The 23,400-nt window shown below is 46.2% G+C and overlaps 1 protein-coding gene and 1 long non-coding RNA gene across 2 annotated transcripts in view; both read left to right on the forward strand.

Moving 5' to 3' along the window:
• The first annotated feature begins 1,693 nt into the window (after positions 1-1,693).
• On the forward strand, positions 1,694-9,844 carry LOC308284125. The gene is made up of 3 exons (XR_013961990.1): positions 1,694-1,987; positions 9,209-9,300; positions 9,483-9,844. It is a non-coding gene; the product is annotated as an uncharacterized lncRNA (long non-coding RNA).
• Positions 9,845-17,399: 7,555 nt separating this feature from the next.
• Positions 17,400-23,400, forward strand: part of LOC308290153 (protein NLRC3-like) — a gene marked incomplete at both ends in the record, with an annotated part of 56,385 nt that continues 50,384 nt past the window's right edge. Inside the window, 3 exons of the mRNA XM_080731928.1 lie at positions 17,400-17,521; positions 18,090-18,233; positions 19,471-19,618. Of these exons, the coding sequence (XP_080588054.1) occupies positions 17,400-17,521; positions 18,090-18,233; positions 19,471-19,618 (414 nt within the window). The remainder of the gene's footprint in view (positions 17,522-18,089; positions 18,234-19,470; positions 19,619-23,400) is intronic.

Raw genomic sequence — 23,400 nt, forward strand, 5'->3', positions numbered from 1 at the left:
CTTCCTACCTGAACCCACAGACATAAAAAGGTAGACGCCTCTTCCGGCTCTCTGGTACCCGTCTCGCCTTGGTGGGCATTTTTGATTGACAGGCTTCTGTGTGCGTAAGGTCGGTGGGCAGGTTTGAATGGAAAAGTCCCGGAAAAGACCCGTTGTGATTGGCCAGTAGTGTTTTTGAGTGGCAGCCTGCCCTCGACACTTCCTCTTTTGAGCCCACCAAGGCGAGACGGGTCGCTCCAATCAACTGCAGTGGGTCGACGAGGTATCTAGCTTTTTATATCTGTGGTGTGTACCTGTAGCGTGACTGATAGCTCAAACAAATTCAGCAGCAAACATGGATATCCGTCCATTTCTGAAGCGTAAAACGCCAACACAGGAGCCGCAGCCGCCTGACGACGGCAGCCAACAGCAGCCGGTCCCGACCATAGCAGCAGATTCTGCCGAGATACCAGCGGCCCCAGCAGAGCCGCCAAGCCCGCAGCCGCTAGCAGCAGCCCCAGAACCACCACCCAGCCCGGGGCCATCAGTTAGAGTGGATGAGGCCGCGGGGCCTTCGGTGGATGATCTTGGGGAAAAACACAAGCAACCTGTTCTATCTGAATTCCCCCAAAAAATGATTGGAAAAAGCAGAAGATCTTTTTCCACCATTTATTACATAAGCACCCATGGATGGAATCTTCTATTGCAAAGGACGCCGTCTTTTGTTTTCCCTGCCGGCAGTTCCAGAATGACAGCAGAGTCAAGGATTCATTTCGTAAGGATGGAGTGAGTGACTGGAGTAAGCTGGGCTCTAAACTGGACAAACACGCAATATCTGAAGGCCATAAGAACTGCATCATTAAATGGGACAACTTTAAAAAGAGTGCATCTACAGGCTCTATTGCAGCTAAACTATCAGATAGTCATAAAGCTACTGTTGAGAAGAACAGATCTTATTTGTGCAAAGTGGTTGATGTCTGTTGTCTGTTGTCTAAACTTGGATTGCCTTTCCGTGGACACAGGGAGGGGAAAGAGTCAGACTCACAGGGCAATTTTCGTGATTTTTGCAGCTGGTATTCTAAATATGATTCTGATTTTGAAAGCATGCAGTCAAATTATTTTAATTCTACAAGTCCAAAATTCCAGAATGAAATAATTGAAATATATTTGGTTTATGTGTAACAGGAGTCATTTAATGTTATCTTATTTGAATGAAGTTCGTCAAAATATAGTCAATCAACAATGTCTAAACACAATGTACTGCCTAGATATTGCATTCTATGCTGTGTTCTCTATATAACCTTGGTTGAACAACAGCGCCCTCCCCTGGTGGAAGATAGACTCATGGTTTGCCGTCATATGCGGTCACGTGACGTTGCTCTGGTCTTCCTGTTTTGATATGAGCAACGGTAGGCTGCTGTTTACATCTCTCCTCCTGGTGCATGATATAAGATGTCATAATCTTACAATTATTGTAATCTGTGCACACTTTTAAGCAGATGAATGATGCAGGCAGACTTTTAGCAGTTGAATTTATGGCAGCTGATTGCAGTTAGCCTGTAATCATTGAATGTTGTTTGTTTGTGTACAGGAGCAGAGGTGTTGTGTGCCAGCAGCCTATATTTGACATGCACTGTCTGTCTGTCCCCATCAGGTGTGTGTTGGGAGGGTTTTGTATTCTGTATATTAACTGTAAGAAAACGTTTTGCATGAAAAATATTATATAGAGAGTGTAAAATACTACAATACTGTTAACTGTGTACAGTGTACCTATTATGCAATTATTTGAAATTGTAATTATTATTATTATTGTGTTAATATAAGTTCTTCCTGTTTTGATATGAGCAACGGAGCAGAGGTGTTGTGTGCCAGCAGCCTATATTTGACATGCACTGTCTGTCTGTCCCCATCAGTTCCTGATAATAAATGGGTGAACAGAGACAACACTGGGTGTTTTCTTCAGATCAGCAGACCCGAAAGAGAGGGTTACATCTGGTGCCGTGACTCCGTGAGTTCAAGAAGATCAGCTTGATTGCTCATCATAATTGATATACAGTATATCATAATTTATTTTATTTTTATTTATTTTTTGTGTGTATTGTGTGTACATAATCAATAATGTCAGAGGGGAGTAAAGGGGGCGGGTCTTTGCCTGATATTTCAGTTGGTTCACATGGTAGTGAGCCTATGTCATTTACTGGTATTGATGAAGGTGGTGATGACATTGTTCTGTTTGAGAGACCTCCGCCTGCCCTGCCGTTTTCCACTCCTTTTCATGGTGGTAATGTCAATATAAACGATGCATTTAGACAATTTGGTGCTTTGACCACTGAGTTAGGTAAAGAAATTGGTGATTCTATTACCACCAGACCCATGTCTGACAGGGGAAACACACATGCACAGCACCCACAGCTTTTTGATTTATCAGATAGCAACACAACGCAGATACACAGTCCCCATTCCAGCCATGCTGCTCAGTACCCTGCCCATATCCCCACCCCCAGCAGTGCCACGCAGTACCCTGCCCATAGCCCCGCCCCCAGCAGTGCCACGCAGCGGCCTGCCCATAGCCCCGCCCCCAGCAGTGCCATGCAGCAGCCTGCCCATGTCTCCGCTTCCAGCTATGCCATGCAGCCCCCTGCCCATATCCCTGCTTCCAGCCATGTCATGCAGCCCCTGGCCCACGTCCCTGCTCCCAACCATGCATTCCAGCCATATGTCTACATCCCTCCCCCCAGCCATGCTGCTCAGTCCTATGGCTACATCCCTTCTCCCAGCTATGCCACTCAGTCCCATGCCTATGTTCCGCCTTCTAGCCATGCCACGCAGCCCCCTGTCTTCAGCCCTCCTTCTGGCCATGTTTACAGCCCTCCTTCCGGTCTTGCTGCACAGCCCCATGCCTATGGCCCTTCTGCCGCTTATGCTGCGCCGCCTCATGGCTACGGGTCACCTTCCGGCCATGTTGCAGGGCTACGTGGCGACGGTTACTATGCAACACAGATGCTCGGTCAGTCTGCCAACCAGGCTACGCTTGACCTTTCACAGCTCAGTCTAGTCCTGAAGTCTGATGCCAGAGAGCCGCCCGTCTTCCGTGGTGATGGTGCTGACAAGTGTTCTATCCATGAGTGGATCGAACTGATGTCTACATATTTGAGGAAGAAGAGTGTTGTTGCGGCGGAGCAGTCAGATGAGATACTCATCAGGCTTATGGGCAGAGCCAAAGACGTTGTCAGGATCGGTTTACGCAGCGACCCGTCGATTGACGTTGTCCACCGGCCTGATTCAATTTATACCATTCTGAAGCAGCACTTCAGTGACCTCTCGTATTCCTGTATGCCTCTAATGGACTTCTACAACACCTTGCCTGCACCTCATGAGACCCCTGTTGATTATTGGGTACGTCTAAATAGAGCTGCGGATGTGGCAGATGAGAGTCTTCGACGTTTGGGGAGGGCAATGGACGACATTGGTAGGGAAGTGGCCATGATGTTTGTGCGGAACTGCCCCAACCAGTCTCTTTCTATTAAGTTCAATAGCAAGCTCACTGACCAATGGACAGCCAAGGAGGTACAGGAGAGGATTGATGAGTTCCAGCGGGAACAGCGGACCAGGCAGAGGGCGGCACCGCCACACCGCGTTGCCCAGCAGATGGTTGCTACCGTGGATGAGTCTCTCACATCTGAGCCAGTGAGCGAGCCTCCTCTGGTACTTTCATGCAAACAAAATGTCCAGCCGTTTCAGAGGGCCTCGGAGACTGCCTCGCTCCAGGCCAGCATGGATAAAATGACAGAGATGCTGAGCCAAGTGTTGAGTAGCTTAGCGCCTGCACCGCGTCCAGGTTTTGCTTCCCATGCCTATTCACCTCCCAGTTCTCTTCCCCGTGGCCGTGGTGGGTCACAGCCACAGCAGAGGAGGACATCCTCAGGTCGGGGTGCATGTGGGATCTGTGGTGAGCACTCGCACTCGACCATTGCCCATTGCCAATTCAATCGCCTCTGCTTTACCTGTCACCAGCCAGGTCACATGAGGCAAGAATGTCCTGCTTCCTCGTCCCCTGATTCTCAGTCTGCCACCACTGCCTCAGCTTCCCCCCAACAGGGAAACTAGTTCGCCCGCATTTCGAGGGGGGAAGTGTGGGCGCTAGTGACAAGCCCCTCGACGAGGTCCCAGATCTCCAGTCGGTGTATGAGACAGTGAGTGGAGCTTTTCCCGGCCACTCCAAAGTTATTATTCAGAATACGCAGCGTCTGCAGTACAGTGACAGTTTGTTCTACACCCCGGTTGTTGTGAATGGATGTTCAACCGTGAGGGCGTTGCTGGATTCGGGCTCCATGGCGTGCTCTATAAGCGAAGCCGCCATTGACGCTATGGTTGAGACTGGCTCCCTGACCTGTGATGACCTACAGAGCACTGATGTTGTCTTGGTTGGATGTGGAGGCATGAAAGCCTTTGCAAAGAGTCAGTGTGATTTGGAGCTTGAGGTATATGGACATAAGATGAATGTGCCCACGTTGGTTGTCCCTGGGCAGACTGATGACCTGATAATAGGCACTAATGTCATCAAGTGCCTCATACGGAGGCTTAAGGATTCTGAGAAGTACTGGGAAATGATGTCTGTACCGGGATACCCTGATGACGGAGAGGACCGTACTCGATTCCTGGCCATGCTTGCTGGTGTCCATCGCTGGGTGGGAGAGGAGGTCCCTGATGTTGTGGGAACTGTGAAGTTGCACCAGGCTGTAACTCTACTTCCTGGTCATGAGCACCTTGTATGGGGGAAGCTCCCTGCTGCATCCCGTGGTCTGCCCGGCTGCACTGTTGTGGTTGAACCCACAAAGTCCCACTCTATGCCCCGCAACATTTTGGTTGGTCGTGTTGTCACTCCCTTGTGGGGTGACGGTTGGGTTCCGATGAAGATCATTAACCCTACTGACAGCCCTGTCACCCTGCGGAGGAACGCCAAGTTGGCTGATGTATCTCCATGTATGGCTCTGGAGGATATGGACGCAACGGATAGTGCTTGTATCCGTTCTAACAGTCAACGTGCCAGCTCTGGCCAGTCCTCTCAACCTTCTGACATTACCGAGTCTCTGAGGAGATGTGGTCTTGGTGACCTGAACCTTGACTCCTGTGAGGTTTCTGATCAGTGGAAATCCAAGATGTGTGAGTTGTCACTGGAATATGCTGATATCTTCTCCAGGGATAAACTTGATTGTGGGGAAGCGACTGATTTTGTGCACAGGATCCACCTGGTGGACGAGAAGCCGTTCAGGTTACCCTACAGACGGGTCCCACCTGGCCACTTCCAGAAGCTCCGTGTTGCATTGAGTGAGATGGAGGAGAAAGGAATCATTAGGAAGTCCAAAAGCGAGTTTGCTTCCCCACTGGTCCTCGTGTGGAAGAAGAATGGTGACCTGAGAATATGCACTGATTTCCGCTGGCTGAATGCTCGCACGGTCAAGGATGCCTACCCGCTTCCACACCAGGCTGACTGTCTCGCAGCCATGGGGGGAAATGCACTGTTCAGCACGATGGACCTTACTTCTGGTTTTTATAATGTTCCGCTGCATGAGGATGACAAAAAGTATACTGCCTTCTCTTCACCTACTGGTCTGTACGAGTATAATCGTCTCCCTCAAGGCTTGTGCAATAGCCCCGCCAGTTTCATGAGGATGATGATGAGCATCTTCGGGGACCAGAACTTCCTTTCTCTACTCTGCTACCTCGACGACTTAATGGTCTTCGCTCCCAGTGAGGACGTGGCCTTGGAGCGTCTCGAGATGGTGTTCCAACGACTGCGTGCACACAACCTAAAATTGGCACCCAAGAAGTGTCACTTGCTGCGTCGGTCTGTCCATTTCCTTGGTCATGTCATTGACAGCAGAGGTGTGTCTACGGACCCCGGCAAAGTTGAGGCCATTGCTAATGTCACGAAGGCGGACCTGATGCTTCCGGATGGACGGACACCATCTCCAAAGAAGATACAGTCATTCCTTGGCCTCGTGATGTGGTATCAACGCTACATTCCAAACTGTTCCAGTATCGCGAAGCCTCTTTTCCAACTGACCTCTGGCACAAAGGAGAAGAAAAGGAAGTGGGTTGGGGAAACCAAAGGGAGACGCAGAGAACAGTACAGGAAGCTGGTTCCAGCGGACTGGACCTCTGAATGTGAGAAGGCGGTGCAGGCCTTGAAAGATGCCCTGCTGGCTAATGTTGTACTGGCACACCCTGACTTCTCCCGCCCTTTCATCCTGTCAACAGATGCATCGACCGATGGCCTAGGTGCAGTGCTCTCACAAGTAGCTCCTGGGGAAGATAGAGCACGTCCTATTGCTTTTGCCAGTAAGTCGTTGAACAAGTCACAGAGCGTGTATCCTGCCCACCGTCTTGAATTTCTGGCTCTCAAATGGGCAGTTTGTGAAAAGTTCAGCCACTGGCTTAAGGGCCATGTGTTCACTGCATGGACTGATAACAACCCACTTACTCATATCCTGACTAAGCCGAGGCTGGATGCCTGTGAACAGCGCTGGGTGGCCAAGCTTGCATCATATGACTTTGATCTCAAGTACGTGCCTGGATTAAAGAATGTAGTAGCAGATGCCCTCAGCAGGGAGCCCTTTGCGGGTCGCTGCATCGGTGAGCGCCTTCTCTGTGAGCCGTATGAGAGTCTGGTCCGTGAGTCTGAGCAGCTGTCTGGTGGAGAGGTTCAGGATGCTTTCAGGTTATCTACGGTCCGTCAGAACAGCCAGGGGGTGGAAGGCAGGAAGGCAACCACTCTCCCCGACTCCATGCCCACCTTCTGCTCCATGTCGAGTGCCGAGGTTGCGGCTGTCCTTGATGGTCACAATGATTGGGATACAGCCACCAGAGTCAGGGCCATTGCCTTGGCGAGTCACGTACAAAGTGTCACAGATGTGGGCCAGGATGCTCTACCCTCCATTCCGAAGCAGGAGCTTAGAGCTGCGCAATGGGCTGACCCTGAGTTGTCCCATGTCATCTCCTTCGTTGAGCGCCGACGTCGCCCCACACGACGTGAGAGGCCAAATGAGTCGTTGGGTGCTTTGAAGCTCTTGAAACAGTGGGATAAACTTGTGCTTGAAGATGGGATCCTTTACAGGGTGTGTAAAGACCCGGTCACTAGGAAGACAAAACACCAGTACATGGTGCCCCAGTCCCTGCGGGAGGAGGCCCTGCGCGGGTGTCATGACGATGCTGGTCACCAAGGGCAGGAGAGAACACTCCATCTTGTCAAGCAGAGGTTTTACTGGAGTTCTGTGGAACATGATGTGAGGGACTATGTCAGGTGTTGTGAGAGGTGTGTTGTGAGTAAGACACCGGAACCACACGCCCGTGCTCCCCTTGAGAGTATTACCACTACTGCGCCATTGCAACTGGTCTGCATTGACTTTTGGACAGCTGAAGACTCCAGGAACAGGCCCGTCAATGTGTTGGTGGTTACAGACCACTTTACTAAGCTCGCTCATGCCTTCCTTTGTCCTGATCAAACTGCTAAACAGGTAGCCAGGAAGCTGTGGGACAACTACTTTTGTTTCTATGGCTTTGCTGAGCGTATCCACTCAGACCAGGGTGCGAATTTTGAGAGTGAGCTGATAGCTGCCTTGCTTCAGGTCTCGGGTGTGAAGAAGTCCCGCACAACGCCTTACCACCCCATGGGAAATGGAACAGTTGAGCGGTTCAACCGCACCCTTGGTGGCATGATAAGGGCTCTTCCTCCCCGGGAGAAGCAGTCTTGGCCCCAAATGCTACATACGTTGACGTTTATGTACAACTCGACCGTTCATGAGACCACTGGGTTTCCGCCCTTTTACTTGATGTTTGGTAGAGTGCCTCGTCTACCTGTTGACGTGCTCTTCAAGTCTGCTCTACGTGACGAGGATGTCGTGTCTTATCCCAAGTATGTGGAGGTTCTGAAACGGGATCTCCGGGAGGCCATGATCTTGGTCGAGAGGCACACTAGTGAGGAGCAGAAGCGACAGGCTAGGATATACAACAGGCGGGCAAAGGGTGTGCCTGTCGAAGCTGGGGACAGGGTCCTGGTGGCGAACAAGGGAGAGAGAGGTCGGAGGAAGTTGGCTGATAGGTGGGAAAATGTGGTTTACACAGTAGTAAAGAGCGATCCTGCGACCCACACCGCCCAGATACGCAACTCTGTCACTGGTCACACCAAGGTGGTGCATCGTAATCTGCTGCTCTGTGTGAACTTCCTACCTGTGACGGAGGATGATGAAGACAGTGCCTCCGTTGTCTCTTCTGCCTCGCCTCTTACTCCTACCCCGGGTAGCGATGGTGTCAATGACCATTCTGTGGCTTCTGTGAGGGGCCCAGACAAGGTTTCTAGGACTCATCATTGGGTCTCGCAGCTTCCGGTTGAGGGTGAAGACTTTCCAACAGCTGATATACCGCCCGCACGGTCTGACGGGACGCTTGCCGAAAGTGGGGTGGGTGAAGATCCTGAGGTGGAGACAAGCTATCTTTCGGATACAGATGGTTCGGAGGCGGGCAGTGTGGCCGGCAGTGGAACAGTTTCTAGTGGCATGGACTCTGTTCCTAGTGGGGCTGGCACAGTGCTGGACTCTTCTCCTTCGCTGGCCTCGAGTGTGGCTACGCCCTGTCACCCCGCTGCTCACTCTGCAGCTTCACATGCACCCATATGTCACTTACCTGACAACACACATGCCGTCCGAACCAGAGCAGGCCGCATTGTCAAACCTGTGAGTAGGCTTATTGTTACGATGGACGCTTAAATGAGCTACAAGGTCAGAGAATTATGTTGAAAACTTGCACAACCTTTTTTTTGGGGGGTCTGAATATCAGTAGTGTCGGGTAACAGTTTACAGGGTTTGAGTATGATAATGTGTATACAGGCACATTTTATGTCATCACTGCAGGGAGTGCTTTCCCTTGTGTGTTCTACAGGAACAGCCTTGTGGCTTGACTGGATACTTTTGGTATTACTGTTACTTATGTTGATTGGGACCTTGGATTACATGTGAATTTTCTTGTTGAAGAAAAGAAAAACAATTGTGTTCTGTTGTACTCCGTATTTTGCCGAATTCAAGAGGGGAGAGTGTAACAGGAGTCATTTAATGTTATCTTATTTGAATGAAGTTCGTCAAAATATAGTCAATCAACAATGTCTAAACACAATGTACTGCCTAGATATTGCATTCTATGCTGTGTTCTCTATATAACCTTGGTTGAACAACAGCGCCCTCCCCTGGTGGAAGATAGACTCATGGTTTGCCGTCATATGCGGTCACGTGACGTTGCTCTGGTCTTCCTGTTTTGATATGAGCAACGGTAGGCTGCTGTTTACATCTCTCCTCCTGGTGCATGATATAAGATGTCATAATCTTACAATTATTGTAATCTGTGCACACTTTTAAGCAGATGAATGATGCAGGCAGACTTTTAGCAGTTGAATTTATGGCAGCTGATTGCAGTTAGCCTGTAATCATTGAATGTTGTTTGTTTGTGTACAGGAGCAGAGGTGTTGTGTGCCAGCAGCCTATATTTGACATGCACTGTCTGTCTGTCCCCATCAGGTGTGTGTTGGGAGGGTTTTGTATTCTGTATATTAACTGTAAGAAAACGTTTTGCATGAAAAATATTATATAGAGAGTGTAAAATACTACAATACTGTTAACTGTGTACAGTGTACCTATTATGCAATTATTTGAAATTGTAATTATTATTATTATTGTGTTAATATAAGTTCTTCCTGTTTTGATATGAGCAACGGAGCAGAGGTGTTGTGTGCCAGCAGCCTATATTTGACATGCACTGTCTGTCTGTCCCCATCAGTTCCTGATAATAAATGGGTGAACAGAGACAACACTGGGTGTTTTCTTCAGATCAGCAGACCCGAAAGAGAGGGTTACATATGCAGACATTGCAAAAACTGTGCAGGATACGTTTTTTTTTCTATTATGGCAGACGAGGCCAGGTCCTCCAAAACGGAACCGTTGTCGATTTGTTTAAGATATACAGAGCAGCTTGAAATCAAGGAGCGTTTTCTGTGTTTCCTTGACTGTTCAGCATCTCGTGATGCGGCTGGGATCGTGGACGCTATAAACACAGGACTGGAGATGGGTGGTCTCAAAAACATCCCAATTGTTGCACAGAGTTACGATGGTGCCTCTGTAATGTCGGGGCACCTGTCAGGAGTACAGCAGCGCATCAAAGAGACCTATCCCTACGCAGCTTATATTCACTGCTTGGCACACAAACTAAATCTGGTGCTTGTAGAGTGTTGCACTGTCAATCGCAGCGTGAAAACATTCCTGAACGTTATTGATAAACTGTTCTCTGTATTTGCACAACCGTCAAATCACCATAAATTTATTGAAATCCAGAAATCACTGCACACGAAAAAAAGGAAATGGTACAGCCCAGTGAGACGAGATGGGCATGTAAGTGGAGGGCCGTGCATGCAGTTAAAACCCACTACTCTGCTATCACTGGGTGCCTAAAAGACATTAGTGATGAGGGAGGGAGATGGGCTGTTGATGCCACTGGCCTAAATGAACACATGTCAAGAATGTCATTCATTGCATGTCTCGTTTTATTTGAGGATATACTGCGTGTGATCCACGTTACACACAAGGCCCTGCAGTCCAGCAACTCCACGCTCTGCGAGGCTGCAGAAAATCTAAAAGCTCACTTCAAATTTCTGAGGCAGGCAAACACTGATACGTGGAGCACGGTGTGGGAATCAGAGAAAAAGTTCAGCGAGGACAAGGTGAAAGACGTGGCGGCGGTGACTGTAACTGAGGAGGATGCTGAAGCAGCAGCAGCCCCTGCCCCTGGCCCAACTGCAGACCACTCCAGTGACTCCACCCCCCTCCTCCCTGTCGGGTTTCCTGATAACGTCTACTTTGGGCCAACGCCAAATGGATGATGAAAGTGAGACAGTCACAGAAGTGAGTCAGAGTGTGACAGAGAGTGACACATTTCGCCAACACCTTTATCTGCCCGTATTGGATTCTCTGATCGCCGAACTTGACAGGCGGTTCACGGGGGAGTCAATAGAACTTGCACAGGCATGTGCAGCAGTGTTTACATGTGACAAGAACGGAGTGGAACCTCTCCTAGAAAGATATGCACAGCCACTGAAAATCCATCCTGTCCTGCTTGGAGCAGAGATGGATCTGGTGAAAGCCTCGGCTGCCTCGTCAAGCACAACAGTTTCACTTGACCTTGAGCATCTTAAAAAGACAGTTAAAAAGGACAGCTGTCCCAATCTGTTCAAGATGCTACAGTTGGCACTGACTCTGCCAATTGGATCTGCTACCACAGAGAGGAGTTTCTCTGCCATGAGGAGGATTCCATGTTGGCTGCGCTCAACAACACTTGCCATTCTGAACATCGAGGATGACTTAACAGCAAAGTTGTCGCCCTGAGAAGATTGTGGATGTATATGCAGGACGCAAGAACAGGCGTTTAATTCTACACTAGGTGAGACAATGATTCAATATGACTTACAGCCGGCTGTATACTGTTTACTGTACTGTACTGTGTGTGTGTGTGTGTGTGTGTGTGTGTGTGTGTGTGGGCGTGTGCGTGTGTGCGTGCACGGCTGCGCTCTGTGCATAATTTGGTTCACTCAGTGAGTACTGATATTAGGGTGACCATACGTCCCGTTTTGCACGGGACAGTCCCGCATTTCAGTGACTTTTCATGCGTCCCGCAAATTGACTCGCTGTCCCGCATTCTGACCGACAAGCACCGGTTTTCTTTTTTCTTTTTTTTTTACGTCTAAAATGGTTTTATCAAATGGCTGTGAAGAGAGAGCAGTGAGTCGAGCCTGTCATCAGGGGCGGGCCGTGGTGTGTGTGTGTGTGTGTGTGTGTGTGTGTGTGTGTGTGTGTGTGTGTGTGTGTGTACACGCTGTGTGTGTGTGCGTGCGTGCGCGCAGCCCGGCTGTTGTCAATCAAACAGCCCGGCATACGGAACGAAACGCCCACCAAAAGCAACACAACAAACAGAGTGAAACCAGCGAGCCTTTTAGCGACACATTTTTGTGACAAATGAACAAAAATGGAGGAGGATGAACATGAGGAAACTACCACCACTGCCAAAGAAAAGGAAATGCAGTTATAACAAAGACTGGGAAACTATTTATCCGTGGGTGAAACCAGTGCAAGGCGAGACTGATAAAGTTTTCTGTGACGTTTGCCAGAGTCGTTTTTCAGTTAAAAGCGGAGGTGAATACGACGTTAAACGACACAGAGACTATGTGAGACCCACAAAAAACGTGTTGCACAAAAGGAGGCTTCACAGTATATAGACTCTTTCCTACTAAAACCAAAACAGGATTCGAACACAGATAAGGTAACAGCAGCTGAAATGACTAGCGTTTACCACACTGTACAACACTCCCAGTACAGGTCAGAGGACTGTGGTAATAAGCTCGCACCAGTTATGTTTCCAGACTCTGATATTGCAAAGAAAATGGCATGTGGTCGTACTAAAGCATCATCCATAGTTACAGATGTGCTTGCACCTGCCAGTGTGGAGACTTGTTTGAGAGAGTTAAATACACCTGTGGTTCAACTCCCAAGTGATAAAAAAAATCCACACTCTATTCTTTTCAGTGGCCTCAGATGCTTCTAATCATGGCACAACAAAGCTCTGTGGAGCTTATCAAGAGTGAAATACAAATCAAGACCAACTTTGAATACACATGTAAGGAGTTCTACAGCTATGTTCTTAAGCAGAAGGCCTTGTTGGAAGCAGCACAATCAAGCAAGAAATATAAGCCCAAGAAGAACATCTAAGGTAAGATAAAAATTGTTTAAATAGAATAGATTGTTTAAACATAAATAATTTATTGTGGACTCTGGGTCAGTGTAGTGCTAGATTTTAATGATGTGCTGCTATTCTTGTGTTTCACTCACTGCCAGGTGCTTTCTATGGTGCTGAATGTGCATTCCCTGTGTGGGCCAGGCCTGCTGTTGCTGTGATGGACAATACTGAAAGACTAAGTTGTGATGGACAAACCTAAAATGTTTCATGCCAGTGCTTTCCCTGGTTCTGGAGACTTGAGCTATGATGGACAAACCTAAAATGTTTCATGCTGGTGGTTTCCTTGGTTCTGGAGACTTGAGTTGTGATGGACAAAAGCTAAAATGCTTTTTTCAGGTGCTTTCCTTGGTTCTGGAAGTGCTAAGTGCATAGTGTTGGTTTGTTTACAATTTCATTTATGGTTATTCTTATTTATTGTTACCTCCAGTCCTGACTAGTTTTGATTTATATTTCTGGTTTTATTTATTTTATCTATGGTTTTATGTTGTGCCTGTCTAATTGAAAATAATTTGCTGTAGTTGCCTTTGTTAGGAGGATGCTGCTTTGGTCAAGTTAAAGTCTTTGTTAAAAGTACTGCACTCTACATGTATCCTTGTGACTTTGACTATTAAGATATGCCTCAATACATGAATTGGCCACACTACTGTGAGAAGTGGAAACTGTGTTTTGTGAGCTCCTTACTGAATGTAATTCATTCATGTCTACCAGATTTACCTCTTGTCCTCTTCGGGTTTGTTCAGTAAATACAGATAATTTCAAATGTATTTCTGTTGTTAAGTTTTTATTTGCATAGTTGTTCCATTGTAGTTGTTATCATAGTCATATTATGTGCTACTCAACCAGATGGCAAGCTGTGCCAAAATACATTTCCTATGTATCTTTCTACGCATTTCAGGGGTTTTGGCCCCCAAAAAGCCCAAAATTTTTCGGCCGCCCGCCTTTGGCGGGCGTCCCACATTGTCCCCCACAAACATACTCTCTGTCCCACATCTGGTGACTTGGGATCTGGTCACCCTAACTGATATATATATAGGCTGTGCTTCAGACAGTTGTGTGCTCATGTTAATAATACTGTATGTGTATGTAGGCTGTGTGCCTGCCAGATATTGGTCTATAACTGTGTTGGATCGCTGTATTATTGTATATGGAATAATGGTGGCAGAGTCTGGCACAGTAAATTGGATTTGTTTTATTTGTTACAGTAAACATCATGTTCTGGATGAGCAGCCATATGTTGTTGTGAGATCTTTCTTTTCTATGCCTTGTGTTGTGTTCGCCAATATCATATGAATACTATGATTAAGACGTGCAGTCATCGTTGGGCTGAGAGCTGTGGTGTGCTTCCAAATAATGTTGTGCTGAGGGGTTGACAATTGACATGTTGCTCAAGACTGCCCCCACTAGGGCAAATGGCAAAGTCCGCCTATGGGACCCCCAGGAACTCCATCAAGGACCCCTGGGGGTCCCCGGACCCCTCTTTAAGAACCACTGTCCTTCACACCAGCGGTGGAAAAAGTATGTTTGTAAAGTAAATTGTAAATCTTCGTCCCCCCGACTTTTGGCACCTCTGCGCGGTCCAAGTGAACACATTTCAGAGCAGCGTGCATGTGACATTATTGCTATTATGAATCTTTTTAAACAAAATGCCTTAAATCATGACAGGCCGCAGATGACATGGCACCCTTTTCACATTGGCCTATTATAGCGCCACCAGGAGGCCACAATAACCTACCTGACCTGGCGGAGACCTGTGCTCGGAAGAGCAGTGCTTCTAGTTAATGGATGTTTTCTTTATTGCGACCGTAGGTCGCATTTACTACAGAAACCTCCACCGGCTGTCTGTCTGTCTGTCTCTCCGTCCGTCACACGTCACACGTCACACTTTTGCCCTGCTCATATCTCCACAACCGTTGCCCCCATCCATGCCAAATTTTGCACACACACTCCTTACCTGCCAAACTATAACCTCCAAGGACCCCCGGAGCTTCAGGGACCCCCCTGGGGGACCCCCAGGTGTAAAAAATGACCAAATGTGCAAAGATGACCAAATGACCACCCCAACGGGGCTGCTCACGGGGAATTCCTGGGGCCCACCCACTCCTGGTGCTCCAGAACGGATGCAAAAGTGGTGGCGCCCCCAGTGGAGGACCCCCTCCACTGCAGGCTCACATAAAATGCCGTAACTCGGGCTAGGAGCGTCCAGGAGAGCCGGGCCCGGTACCTATTCGTCCACCAAGGCAACACGGAGACCCCACCCCTCATTTCTCACATGGCCCTCTTCTAGCGCCACCTTCAGGCCGATTTTTAAAACACATTTTTGGACACTGCTCCTACAGTTTTTGCCCTAAAATCACGCAAATCGCTACACAGTATGTCTACACTCATCCCATCAACATGAATCTGTCCCATATAGCGCCACCTTCAGGCCGATTTTTAAAAACACATTTTTGGACACTGCTCCTACAGATTTTGCCCTAAAATCACGAAAATCACTACAAAGCATGTCTACACTCATGTCATCAACATGGATCAGGAAGATTTTGGAAAAACAAATTTTTGCCCTATGTGATTAGGGAGTCTTACTGGTTCCTTGATCATATCAGTGGTTCTCAAACTCAAGGACCCCATAATTCCTAGTACGGTCATGAAATTCCTAGTACTGGAAAAGGTGAATTGATCAAGTGTCCTGGAGAATGTGGCTATGCATTATTTTTAGTTATTCCTTTTGTTGATAAAGCATTTTATAAATCACATATAACATAACATGAAAATATGTCATATTAGTTGTTTTTCACAACGGGCTGCATGATTGCAGACTAATGTGACAAAAAAAAAACAGATCTACAAGCTCACAAAGTGCTTGCAGATCTGCAAGATTATATGCTTTATGTTTGCTACCTTACCTCTCTCTGGGCATTGCACACAGGAGTAAGAGACTCGTTATTGCGCTGAATGATTGTTATATAATCCTGAAAATTGGGTTAAATATTCTGGAAAGGTTTTGGAAATTCATTGAAAATGTGTGGGAACCCTAGCCTAGTTCCAGATCCTTAATCGCTAGCCACACCCCTTTACAATTTTCTTTTGGCGATTCAGGGGTCTAGAAGAGCTCTCATTGAAGAGGCTTTCCTCGTTCGAAAATCCGTACGGCGAATCAGCGTCGTAAATCAGCGTCTTGTGAGCAGCGTGGGTGGGGTTTTCCCTGAACTCATGTGCGTTTCCAAGTAAACAAGCGCCGCCGCCGGACTGTACCGCTCATCGCATCGCCCGTTGCAGTAGGCTTATATGCGATCGTATCGATCTTGCTATGAAACACCAGTAGCAGGCATGTTATGTTGTGTTTGATTCCTAGTTCGTAGTGCTCCTATTCTGCCTGTTTCATTAGTTAGCAAGCCAAGTAGCACTAGCAAGCAACATGCTAGCCACTAGCCAGCCACATAACAACACTACGTCATCTGCTTTGCTACTGTTGTGATGGTCAGACGGTGAACGAATCGCAGAAGACTGCCTCTTTGGCAACGCCCATCCCAGAAATTGCCTTGGACGAGAGCAAGTTCAGACTGAATAATGGAGTGAAACGAAATGTCAATTCAGGCTGAGTGTCAGGCTAGTGCGGGGGTCAGCAACCCGTGGCTCTAGAGCCGCATGCGGCTCTTTAGTGCCACCCCAGTGGCTCCCTGGAGCTTTTTCAAAAATGTATGAAAATGGAAAAAAGATGGGGGGAAAAATGTTTTTTTTTTGTTTTAACGATTTTTTTATCGTCACTGTCTGGCAGAAACCTTGTATCTCCAAGTTTGAAATTTGTATGTTTTTTTACGCAAAGTAAAGCCCTGCTTCATCATACAAGACTGACGCACAAAAGTAGTGAAAACAGCCAATCTACAAGCACACAACGCCTCGCGGTGCGAGGCGTTGTGTGCTTGTAGATCGGCTGTTTTCACTAGTTTAGTAAAAAATTTAAATGATAAATACAAAACGAAGTTTTGGACATACAAGGTTTCTAACCGACAACGACGATATATAAAGCTTTTATAATTTTTTGCGGCTCCAGACAGATTTGTTCTGGGTTTCTTTGGTCCAATATGGCTCTTTCAACATTTTGGGTTGCCGACCCCTGGGCTAGTGGGAACCTGCACTGGACCCATTGGTACACTCTGAAAATGGTATAATTTAGGGCATTCACCAAATATTCGAATATTCGAATATCAAAGTCACTATTCAACGTTGTTCCCCAAAGTCGAATATTCGCTTATTTTTATTTTTTAATTGTTTTCTCTTTAAAAAACATATAGTTTATAAAGCTTGGTGAGATAGGGAGTCATAAGAATGAGTTGTCAATGCCCCTGGTGGATGAATTTGTTAATGCTCTATACCAGGGGTTCTCAAACCTTTTTAGGCCGTGACCCCCAAAATAAACATATTTGAACTGGGGACCCCACCCTGACAGGAATCGTAGGTATTACATTTAATGTGACTCAGTTTCCGCAGATAAATATTGTTGCGAGGCGTTGTAAGCATGTAGATCTGCCATTTTCACAATGTTTGCCTCTTGCTTAATTAATATTTGACAGTTTGGCCAGTCCAGTTGGAACATGCTCGGGCGCTGCTCCTCAGAATGGTTTCCCACGCCATCAGGTGTGACGGAGTTGAAGCCCAGCGATCAGCGGGGCTGTGGCGGCAACCTCGAGATGATCACCACGGAGGCCATACCAACGTAATGCGTATACTGTAGTTATGGGAAATAAGATATAGTCTGAGGGTTTCGTGCACAAATCGTGCACTTTATGATAGTAGCATAACATTTGGCACACATTGGTTTCCCAAGACAAATCTGCGATGGCCCAATAGCCAAAAATGGGTATCGATACATCTCTAACTACTTTTCCCAAACTCCCAGTTGGAACATGCTCAGGCACTGAGCCTCCGAATGGTTGCCCACACCATCAGGTGTGACAAAGAGCTGTGGCGGCGACATACAATTATACTCCATGCCCGCCAATGGAGGCGTCACCTACAAAAAGATAAAGGTGATCTCTCAGAATAACTTTGTATTGATGGGAAATACGTAATGGTCCGCGGGTTTCGTGCACAAATCGTGCACTTTATGATAGTAGCATAAAATTTGACACACAGAACATGCCATAGACTCTATCATAGACTTTACTATACAGTAAAATAAAAAATAAATACAAATAAAATAAGCTTTAAGTAACAAGTAAGTAGTAGTATAAGTTTAAGTAGTATAAGTAACTTTTACTTCACTCAACTTTTCCTCTATACAGGTCCATACAGGCAGGACAGGCACCTGTGAGGATGGTTCTGGAAGGCCATGGCCACTGGCTACCTGGCTACCTGCCTCTGCCTATCCTGAAGCAGAATTTCCGGACCTTTTGCGCCAGCAGAGAGACCCGCCGCCAGCTCCGCCGGTACCCCGCGATAGGTGACTTCATCACCTACATGGAGGACACCTATAGGTGACTTCATCACCTACATGGAGCACACCTTTAGGTGACTTCATCACCTAGATGGAGGACACCTTTAGGTGACTTCATCACCTAGATGGAGGACACCTTTAGGTGACTTCATCACCTACATGGAGGACACCTATAGGTGACTTCATCACCTACATGGAGGACACCTATAGGTGACTTCATCACCTACATGGAGGACACCTATGTGGGGGAACATGCCCTGTTCCCACCAGCAGTCTGGTGTGTTCATCACCGTTGTAATGACAAACCGCAGCAACAATGCAGTGGAGGGTAAGAACTTGCATGTATTTACCTACTACTACTACTACTACTTAGAGATGAAATTTATGGCTCTTTGAAGTGAGCCAGAGCCATGGCTCTGGCTCACTTCAAAGAGCCGTTCAAAAGACTGGCTCATTTGGCTCTTTTGGCTCATTGCATATTTAAAATATTTTCGTTGAAACATGAATCCACAAGGTGGCACGGTCTGGCACCACATTCCTCTGCTGACATTTGAGATCACAATTTTGTATTTACCCTTTTTATAAAACATGTGTGTGTAAATTAAGCTACCTTGACTAATGTTATTCATGCAACACCTTAAAAAAACCAAGCAGGCAACAATGAACTCGCTCCTCCCTAGCGGCGTATATAACCAGGATTTACCAACTGGCTAGGCCTGGCACAATGTGAGCTTGTACATCGGCTATTTTAAAATAGCAAACATTTAAATATTTACAGGGACATAATATTTGTCATGGAAGTGGACTTCCCAAGCAATATGGAGACGTTTTAATTATAGAAATCGCTTAATAATTGTCTAAGGTATGATCAAATCAAACTGTAGTGTCTTAATTTGCTTCCTAGATAGCTGCACATTGCCGCGCCGCACCGCGCATCGCGCATCGCGGCGCGAGCCAATTCAGCCAAATGAACGGCTCCCTACTCCGCAAACCGGATCCCATCGTTCACTTCAAAGAGCCGTTCAAAAGATTTGTTCGCGAACGTTGCATCTCTACTACTACTACTACTATTATTATTAATAATATTTTTTCGTTCCAAATCTGTTGTATTTGCTTCAATATCTCTAAGCAACATGTGAATGAAACGTTAATGCGGGCCATGTGCCATGTGTCCTGCATGTATCCTATAGTTGTAATAAATCTATGATGATTTCAGGTTTCCATCACAGATGGAATGCCCGTGTAGGCAGGCGCCACCCCTCCATCTGGGTGTTCATCCCACAAATCAAGGGCGAACAGAGGCTGGTGGAGACGGTGTGCGCCCAGGCTGAGCGCGGGGATCGGCCACCAACCCCCCCAGTGACTGAAGTGGCGCAGGTTGGAGAAGAGGTTCGAGAGTTTATTCATACTAAGGAAAATGCTCCTTGGCCTGGGGGTCCAAGGAGCAGGTGGAGGCTTGGTCATTAGAGGAGCTCCCACAGGGGAGCAGGGGAGTGTGACCACGTGAAGCTGAAATACAGTGGACTACAGTGCACTTATTGTGCACACCAAAATGTGTTCACCCGTTCATGTATTAATGATGTTAATTAACTAATTATTTTCTCCAACAGGCTTCAGATGCTCCGACGCCAGTAGGCCTACCGCCGAGGGACAAGAACCCTCAACCAGTACTGGAATGCAGTCCGGCACTGCATCCATAACTGTGTGTTGTGTTGTGATGGTCTATATACAACGTGTACTATAGCCAACTATATAATAATAGACACAGGTACAAGATATAACTTTCAGCTTAACGCGGGAGCTCTTGTTTATTCAACGTCCTCTAGGAGTACCGGGGATCAACTAACTTCCGGTCTAGTGCTTGTCACAATAAAGTGTCTCATAACGTGTATCTCAAACTTCACAATAAGAGCTTATGTTGTGATCAGTATCAAACATTACATGTTGTTTATTTTATTTTATTATTATTTTAATTAAGAAAATGTATTTCTATTCTGTGAGGAAAATATTGTACTTTTATTTCACTACAAGTAGGCCCAAAAAGTGTTAGTCGGCCTAGGCCTAAACTTTTTTTTTTTTTTTTAAATATCCAATTGTGCCAATGTGTACGGGCTGATGTCTATAACTGTACAAGGAACAGTAACGGCCCTTTTCACATTTTAATTACCAGACTTTTTATTATATTTCATTTCTTCATTGCAGTAGGCCTAGTGATACTTTTACTTAAGCAAAACCTTTCCTCTGTGCAAATTGTTCTTAAGGTATAGGGTTAATTGCGGGCTCGCTGAAGGCGAGCACACGCATGTTATCTTCATTATTTATAGGTCGGTATCTCCTCAAAACTTTGGGGAGATACGCGATTCAATGTGCCCTTTTTGTTAGCTTTGCCTTTACTTTCCATCCATGCACCCTGCACATACATTGAAAATGAGGGCTTGCCCTCAACTGTACTTCGATTATAAATAAAGGTGATGATGATGACACACCATATAGCCTAATCCACTCATGCATACTGTACATTAATACACATTTAGATTTGCATTTAATTGTTCAGTTCATGTATAACACTGCTTGTCTGCATTGTAGTTTGATTACCATTTTACGTCAGTAACGCTCAAAGAGAGCAGTGCCTGCGATCTTGACAGTTTGTACTTTTATGGACATTATTTTTTGGCGTGAAACGAGACCACTATTGTTTCGGAGGAACAATATTTGTAGTTTCAATATGTGTCCGTCCTTTGAATGGGTTGAACCCACTAATGTTGAGTCCTTTTGTACTGAAGAGATGAATATTGTGTAGCCTATTTCAGCAATATGTATAGGGTGTTGCAACCTCGTGGTTTTATCCGGTTTTGGGTTTTATTTTATGGGGCTGTTAAGTCTGACATCATTTTGTAGGCAGAGGAGAACTTTTGGGGCCAAAAGGCCCCAGCGCCCGTGAATCTTTTTACTATTTACTATTTTTTCTTCTCTTTGTTGTTGAAAGGAAAGTGATAGAATTATACTGTACTTTAGTCGTTATTTTTGTCACGGATCTGTTGAAATAGCGAGGGACAGATATTGATAATAAATCTGCTTGGAGGTCTGACTACGAAATGATGTCACGGCTTAAAAGCCCCATTACAGTTACGTGTGTATTCCCCGCACAATGGTGTAACAAGGAGCTGTGAGTGTGATCAGTAGGCTACTATACTTTTTTTGTCATGTCCACACATACCAGAAGGACCACTCAGTGTCTGTGAGATTAAGCTCGTGAGTGGACAATGGAAATGTGCGTGCACTAGCCTGGCTGACATGGTAGTCTATATCAGGGGTTTTCAAACTGGCACCCCTGTAAATAACTTTTTCATCCATGGCACCCCTGAGTTACACTGTTAATGTTTAGAATGTTACATCCTATTGGAGAAATATCCGTTTCCATTAGAACTGACTGAAAATAACTTTATACTTGACGTTTAACCACTTGAACCCCAGCATGCCTATTCTGGGGGGAACCGCGTTGTGACCTTGTAGATCTGCTAGTTGGTGAAGAGAGTTGTCATAGATGAAAAAAGAACTCATCTCAAGTACAGTGCAAATCTGGTCTGTTTTACTAAGCATACAGTATTAACACATATGGTGCCAACCCCGAGTTTCCCGAGTTTGTATTGGTACTAGTGCTGTGCCAACCCCGAGTTTCCCGAGTTTGGGCCGTTTTTGAAAAAAAAAATTTTTTTTTTTTTTTTTCAAAAATTTTTTTTTCAAAAATTTTTTTGGGACCTCCAGAAATGTATTAGGCATGATCGCGATCGCGAAATTGCATGTTTAACCCCCATACCAACCCATTCTTTCAAACATGGCAGCCATGTTTGTTTACATCTGAAGAAAACATAATGGCTGATAAATCATGAATGCCTGAACGGATTTCCAAGCGGATTTTTTTGTTTGAAAGCTGTGAACAGCATCTACACACGTGGTGCATCATCTAGGCATGGGCGTGCACTTTTTACACACTTGCACAATTACATGGAAGTCTATGGTAACCATGGCAACGCGAGACATTGAAGAGAAAAAATCATAGCAACATAAGTGTTAAGTGATATTGATGTAGTGATATTGATGAATTCCAAATCTTATCAAATTATCTCGAGGCACCCCGGGGTGCCCCGTCACCCACTTTGAAAACCCCTGGTCTATATCACACTGGAGTTAACATGGATTCCTTGGGCTAAAAATGGCCTGACAAAACAATGGTTTAGTGATGAGTCATCACTTTTCACAGTTTTGTGGGCATTTTGTGGGACCATTTTTAGCCCAAGGAATGTTTTTCTTTTGCAATGGATTCAGAATAATGACAAACCCCTAGATAGACCCCTCACATCCTACTTAAAGCAGTTTTTTTTTCTGTGTATGTTCCTTCTGTATAGAAAGTCGATGGGAGCCCAATTTGATTTGGCCGCTGTGGCGACCACGAAGGTTGCAAACTCGGGCACCCTAGCTAAATCATTAGAGCAAGAGCTGGGCCTCATCTGTGCAAAATTTGGCACTTTTAGACTGATTTGCATGAAATTTGCATTTTCTCCCCTTAAGGCTCCGCACTAACAGCATTGTCCATGCTCTTTTAACTATCTTGTGTGCCTATTTATGGTATTTAGAATTTAAACATGTTAAATGTTAAATAAAGAAAACAGCCAACCACAAGCTCCCAAGCTGACACATTGTTTACAAAACCTAAAAACTAGTAAGACACCTGAGGGTGGAATGCGACCTCAGGGTGACATGCGACCTCGCCCTAAAGGGCGAGGTCGCGCCAATTCTTGACTATCTGGCCAACCACAGCGTTTCTCTGACGATTCTAGTTGTTATCATTCTGGGGGGAGTTTGTTCATGTTTTTGTGAGGGTATCAACCCTAGGAGACACGGGGAGAACATGCAAACTCCACACAGAAAGGCCCTATCGCCAACCCCACCTAGGGTGTGAGCGATAGGGCCTAAACATGGAGATGTGGAGAACACTATATATAAAGATAGTCCAGTCCATCATGTCATATGGGACTACCGTCATAGACAGTAGCCATTGTTAGGCCGGAGTCAATGGCTGTCTGTCTGTCTGACTGTCTGTACAGGAAGTGATGTCACATGACATACTTTTTATGCCCATATATGAGTCATTCTGTACC

This window comes from Nannobrachium achirus, assembly GCF_963921795.1.
Source record: "Nannobrachium achirus genome assembly, chromosome: 1".
Lineage (NCBI taxonomy): Eukaryota > Metazoa > Chordata > Actinopteri > Myctophiformes > Myctophidae > Nannobrachium > Nannobrachium achirus.